This window comes from Conger conger, chromosome 10, assembly GCF_963514075.1.
Source record: "Conger conger chromosome 10, fConCon1.1, whole genome shotgun sequence".
Lineage (NCBI taxonomy): Eukaryota > Metazoa > Chordata > Actinopteri > Anguilliformes > Congridae > Conger > Conger conger.
In genome coordinates this window covers 38516493-38523257 of record NC_083769.1, presented here as the reverse complement: position 1 = coordinate 38523257, position 6765 = coordinate 38516493, and the positions used below count along the sequence as shown (strand labels likewise).

General features: G+C 49.4%; 1 protein-coding gene across 2 annotated transcripts in view; it reads right to left on the bottom strand.

Annotated features, from left to right (window-relative positions):
• Positions 1–6765, bottom strand: part of tbc1d22b (TBC1 domain family, member 22B) — a 63480-nt gene that overhangs the window by 17347 nt on the left and 39368 nt on the right. For both annotated transcript variants that reach the window (XM_061258022.1, XM_061258023.1), the window contains 2 exons: positions 4178–4284; positions 1106–1181 (listed from right to left, as the gene is read on the bottom strand). In XM_061258022.1, coding sequence (XP_061114006.1) covers positions 1106–1181; positions 4178–4284 — 183 coding nt within the window. The remainder of the gene's footprint in view (positions 1–1105; positions 1182–4177; positions 4285–6765) is intronic.

Here is a 6765-nt window from a genome sequence, read left to right as displayed (position 1 = left end):
AAATGAGCTGGAAATAAATTACTTTTTCAGAATGATTTGACTCCAAGCAGTCTGGTTCCTCCACCCGATGGCTGCCTCTTAGTGTAAATAGACGCACACTGTTTTCTCCTCGCCGTGTTGCTAATCTGCTCCACCAGACAGAAGGAAAATTAATTTCTGAAGAAGAAAACCACGCTGCCACCGCCGATGCGGATCAATGTCAGCCTTTTGAGGATGCTGGTGGAAGCCCTGAACGCGGAGAGGCGCAGAGGACGGGCCTGTGCGAAGGGCAGCACCCTCGCACCGGGCCTGAACTGCGCCAACGCCACCGGAGAGCTCACGCATCCTTCCAGAGAGAGGACGCGGGAGGAGAGCGCAGGGCGGAATTCAGAGCCAACTTCCAAGACAAAGTTTCATCACTAGCACCCTGTGAGTCACGAGCTGAGATGTTTCTCACGCGCACAGGAAGCGCAGTGCCCTTCGGAGACGGAGCGGAGACCGCTGGAGCGGTTATCACCGCTGCCGTCGGGCACTCCTCCATTCTGGAGAGGTAATCGATGCCTTGGCTTCAGTCTTTTTCTCTGTCCCAGTAACACACGCCGCCGCCTCCTCCTCCTCCTCCTCCTCCTCTTCTTTTGCACCTCTATCCTTCTCATCTTCATCTCTCTCTCTCCCCCAACCTCCCCCCCACCCCCCCCTCCATCTCTGTGACTTGCAGAAAAATCAATTTCCCTCCTCCCCGCCGGAGGTCAGGAGATCCCAGCATTCCACAGCGGGCTCTGATTGATGGCACTCGGACACGACCTCACAGCGCAACTCTTTTTACGGGCCCGCTATCAATTACAATTCAACTTATTATTATGGCAAAACAATAACAACAGCTGAGATAATGGGCAGGCAGTAAATCAGAGTATGGGGAAAGTGTCAAGACGCCCGGTCGGGAGAAATATCTCACTACGGAGAGTTCAAAAGGTGCGTCCTGCGTGTTTGTGTGGAATAAAACTGGCATGTCAGGAGACATGGAGTGTTCGGAGACTTAGGGGACGCGAGCATTGCGTGTGTGGAGAAATATGCCAGCGTCACAAATTGTGTGTGGAATTGTGGCAGTTCTTCTCCTGAGCCTTACCATCAATCCTGCTGACCAGTTCCTCCAGGGCCTTCACTTTAATCTGGATCCCCGGCTGGGCGAAGGTGTAGTTATCCTGGGGGGCAGGGGAGACGCATGAGGAGAGAGCAAATATAAGAGCTGGAAGATTACTGTCTCGCTCTGTCTCGCACTCGGTCTCTCCCTGTCTCTCTGTGTCTCTCCCTGTCTCTCTCTGTCTCTCCCTGTCTCTCCCTGTCTCTGTCTCTCCCGGTCTCTGTCTCTCTCTGTCTCTCTCTGTCTCTCTCTGTCTCTCTCTCTCTCTGTCTCTCTCTGTCTCTCTCTGTCTCTCTCTGTCTCTCTCTGTCTCTCTCTGTCTCTCTCTCTCTCTCTCTCTCATGCAGGTGCTGGCCCCCATCCTTGTTTATGAAACCAATGGGGACAGATCATTCCCAGCAGCCTCCTCTCTCCCAATCTCTCTCTCTCTCTCTGTCTCTTTCTCCCAATCTCTCTCTCTCTCTGTCTCTTTCTCCCAATCTCTCTCTCTCTCTGTCTCTTTCTCCCAATCTCTCTCTCGGTCTCTTTCTCCCAATCTCTCTCTCTCGGTCTCTTTCTCCCAACCTCTCTCTCTCTCTGACGCAGGTGCTCGTTTACGAAAGCAACAGGGCAGATAACTCCCAGCAGCCTCCTCTCTCCCACTCGAGCCGCGCTCCTCAGATTTCTGGCGGCTGCGTTTGGTCTGGCCTCAGGCGACCAATAAGCTGTAGGCGGGGAGGCGGGGCGTCTGGATGCGAGCGGGCACAAGGTGGGCGACTCTCGTTTCGGAGAGAGACGACTTTAACGAGACCTCCGCAGAGGATCACCGCTCCACTCCGTCAAGCTGAGGCTCTAATTAAAGCGCCCTGACTCTTATATGTTTTAGAGAATTTGGGGAAAATGGCTTCCCGGGGACAGGGCTTTAGATGAAGCCCAGGTAGAGTGTGACTAATTACCAACAATGAATTCTGCAGGCAGGCGGAGTCTCTGAACTCTGGTCTTTAGTCCTACAGGAAGTCGGCAAGCCCCACGCACCCTGCGGTCTGGCTTTTAAAGCAGAATAACCTCTCCGACGCTGGAGTGTTAGCGTCGATGAAGCACACCGACCGGTCCCATTCTCCGTGAGAATGGTACTCGTGACACACATTGGCCGGCTCAAACAAGCACACTGCTACCAGACCCTGCGTTTGCTCACAGAGCCATTCAGAGAGATTATTATGTCACTTCAGAAGTGCCCTCTTCCAGGGTGAACTACAATGCATGACAAAATACCTATCAAACAAGGTCATAGAAGATGTCACATTATAAAATGATAAAAAATAAAATAATTGAAGCATATGTTAAAAATAATAATTAATGAGCAAGCAATTTAACAACTTTACATAAAACAAATCTACGGAACATAGTGCAGGGACAAAAATAATGAGCTATTAGATGAAAAATGAAGAGAGCTAATAAAGGGAAAAAAAATCACAAGGGATGTTAGAGAGAGACAAGAGTCTGGCAAACTGAAGGCATTAAATGAGTCAGAAAATGAGAGAATGGGGAGAGAGAGAGAGGGTGGGGGGAGAGGCAAGGGAGGGAGAGAAAGGCGAGAGAGGGATGGAGAAAGAGAGGCAGAGAAACGAAGTGAGAGAGGGAGAGAGAGGGAGCGAGAGAGTGACAGACAGGGAGTGAGAGAGAAAGAGAGAGGGGAGAGAGGGAGAGAAAGACAGAAACAGAGAGAGGGACAGAGAGAGAGGGGAGAGGGAGGGAAAGAGGAGAAAGAGAGAGGGAAGAGAGAGAGGAGAGGGACAGAGAGAGGGAGAGAGAGAGGGACAGAGAGAGGGAGCAAGAGAAAGAGGAGAAAGAGGGGGGAGAGAGAGAGAGACAGAGAGAGAGAGGGACAGAGAGACAGAGAGGGAGTGAGAGAGGGAGAGAGAGGGAGCGAGAGAAAGGAGAGAGAGGTAGAGAGAGGGAGTGAGAAAAAGAGGAGAAAGAGGGGGGAGAGAGAGAGAGACAGAGAGAGAGAGAGGGACAGAGAGAGGGGAGGGAGAGAAAGAGGAGAAAGGGAGAGAGAGACAGAGAGAGAGAGAGAGAGAGAGAGAGGGACAGAGAGAGGGAGAGAGAGAGGGACAGAGAGAGGGAGAGAGAGAGAGTAATATCTCCTGAAGGCATGGACAGTAATACCAAACAGAGCACTCTGAATGTTGACAGGGAGTTAAATTGTCCACCGGGGAGGCAGGAGAGGCAGAAAATAAAAGTTCAGGGTTTTACAAAGTGGAGATGGAAGAAACGGAGGCTGTCATCATCATTATCATTAGCATCTGAGGACGAGGTAATGGCATCGCAGAGAAAGAGTGTATTTAACAAAGCTGTATGCAAAGAACAGCTCCTCTGCTCTTTCATGGAGAGAAAGCAGGAAGGCTGATGAAGGGGCTGAGCCACACAGAGAGATGAGGCGGGGTGCAGGGAGCGGAGCGGCATTATGTGCTGAAAGCTAGTGTGGTCTCAGAAAGAAGAGAATTACATTCACAAAGATCAGAAGCAAAAACATCCGGAAAACTGTTGGGAAGGCATTAAGAGCATGTGAATACCGTGTTGAGTTAGGAGATAGGAGTACATCAATCATTTGAAGAGTCCACAGCGACTGTGTAAGATTGTACAAATGTGAAGGAGGGACACAAACTTAACCCTTTGAACAGCTGATTTGTTTATTATTATTATTTTTTCCCAGTGATCATGGCCAGTGATGGAGAACTCCATTGCTATAGCAGTAGTGATCGTTACACCAGCGCTACGAAGTTCAGTTAACAATATTATAATCACATATGTGTGACTTCACACCTTGCTGAAGTAATCAGGGCTCAGGAAGGGAAAGACGGATCTGGGAAGTCGTGAGAAGGGTGAGGACAGCGTGAATCAGACAGGGACAGGACAGGAGAAACAGACCTGTATTCCGTCCATCAGACGGGGAAGAGACGGAGGACTCTGATAGAGCCACAGGAGAAACCGGAGCGAGGGACAGTGTGTATCAGACGGGGCTGAGACGGAAGACTCCGGAGGGAGCCACAGGAGAAAAAGGAGCGAGGGACAGACCTGTATTCCGTCCAGCAGCTTGCTCATGCACCAGAAGCTGTCCGCCTCGATGTTCCTCTGCGTCTCCAGAGGCAGGGCGGCCATCTCGAAGTTCTCCACGTCCTCCTCTGTACACACACAACACAACACAGGACAGCTGAAAGTCCACATTCAAATCACTACAAGGCCCCAGATTCAGTGATACAGTGGTCTGAAAATAGATTGAGAGCAGTTGCTTGTGTGTGGCTTATAGTGTGTGTGTGTGTGTGTATACAGTATGTGTGTGCGTCTGTATGCGTGTATTTGTGTGTGTATGTGTGGGTGTGTGTGTGTATGTGTGTGTACGGTATGTGTATGCGTCTGTGTGTATGTGTGTGCATGTGCGTATTGGGTGCGTGTATGCATGCATGAGTGCGTATGTGTGTGTGTGTGTGTGTGTGTGTGTGTCTGTATGTGTGTGTGTGTGTGTGTGTGTGGGCGTGTGTATGCATGCATGAGTGTGTATTTGTGTGTGTGTGTGTGTGTGTGTGTGTGTTTCTCTGCGTCCACACTGGCAGTCCCAATGTTATCAATGTGCTAGAGACTCAGTGCCAGAAGCTAATCACTATTCCCTACTAGTGTTCTCTCAGTGCCAGATCTGAACACTTTTAAAACCTCATCAACACACAGACACTAGACGCAAACACACAGGGCTGCCTTCCACCCTTTTGACAGACCAATACTGCACATGGAACAACACTCTACTCAAACTGCGCTACACTCACAGGGGCACACAAACAGGGGAAATTCAGAAAGAGAACCATCAGTATAAACCTAACAGAGGGACTGAGGAGAATGGAAGCAGCGAGAGATGGAGTGAGAGAAGGAAAGAAAGTACAGAAAGATAAAGGAATAAAGGGAAAGAGGAATATCGATGGACTGAGGATGACTGAAAGTACGGTGGGATGGGTTTTCGATGGGTTTTGGCGTGGTGTTTGTGTTGAGGCTGTTTAGAGTGCGACACCATGTTGAATCCATCGACATGACATTAAAGCATGAGACGCTGGCTGAATAATAATGAAAGAAGGAGGGGAGAAGGTTCTGGTAGGTGAGTGCGTGTATATGTGTGTGTGTGTGTGTGTGTGTGTGTGTGTGTGTGTGTGTGTGTGTGTGTGTGTGCGCGCATGCTCAGACCTGGGTTAAATATGTCATTGTTTTGCATTCAAATACGTTTCTGTCCTCGATTGATCTTGCCTGGTGCAATTGAGCCAACCAAGAGGACCATAAGGCGGTGGTTGCACTTTTTCAGAGCATTTAATAGGTTCCAAAAAAGCAGACAAGCTCAGTATAGCATGGAAATATTTGAATCCAAAACAATTATGTATTTGACCCAGGTCTGGCGTGCATGCATGCGAGTGTGTGTGTGGATGTGTTTGTGTGGAGGGGAACTACAGTTCCCAGTCCCCCTAGTCCTTTCCAACCATTGCTCAGAGATACCCAGCACCTACACACCCCTCCCACAAAACAGGTCTTCACCCCTCTGCCCAGAGTGGCCCAGAGATCAGGTGTTCTCTGCACACGTACAAAAACCAACAGCCAAAATAAAAATAGCAAAGCTGCTCTTCTGACAGCTATGACCAAAAGGTGCACTGTAAATTAGGTCTGGGTGTAAACTAAGCAGGCTGACTCAACCATCCCCTGCTGTTTGTGTGGGGCTCCTCTAACAAACACAACAACACATCTTCCGCTGAATTTACTGCTCGAAGCCATTTTCCGTTGCTCGAATCGAGTAAGTGAAGGATAAAAACATTGCGCGGTTTCTCTGTAAACATTTCCGCACCGATACTTAAGCGACCCCCCCCCCCCCGTCAGCTTCGAAGCGTCAATAGAACGGTGTTAAATGAACGGCCTATGGACAACGGAGCGGCCCACAATGCACTGCGGCTGAGGCAGTAGTTACGGAGGGTGGTTATCCCCTCGCTGCGAGCTGGCCTGCTTAACGGCACACGATCGATGTCGGTAACAAACGTTTATGCTAAAATAACGGCCCGGGCAAGTATCGTTTCTTCCGCAATTTCCTCAATTTCAGGTCTTCAGGGAGAGAAGAGAAACCGTAACTCGCCATTACGGCGGCCATGGTGCCGCATTGATATCGCGTGGCTGTGATTTGAGGACTATCGACTGCAACGCGAATCCATTCGGCTCGTATGTCACTTTGCGGCGTAATAAAGAAATGTGTTTTTCATTAAGACAGCGTGTGGGCATTCATATGAGAACCACAGTGACGTATAGCGGTAATTGAGTTGCGTTCGCTAAAGCCTCGTGTTTGGGAATAAAAGATTCCTTTGGGAAGACCCGCCATCAACAAAGTGCAGCGGAGCCATCGTGTCACACCTCTGGTATCTTTCCGTTTGAAGTTCATTATCTGATGGCGTTAATAAATATTTCATGATACGATTAAAATATGCCACCAAAGCTCAAAGCATGATAATCATCATCTGCCAACAATCATTACCTGCAATTCAGTTAAATGAATTATTAGCATTGCTTTTGCGTTATGCGATATCGAATGACGGCAACATTTGGAGCCGCACTCCCGTGTCCCACACGCTTCAGTCACAGGTCACAGT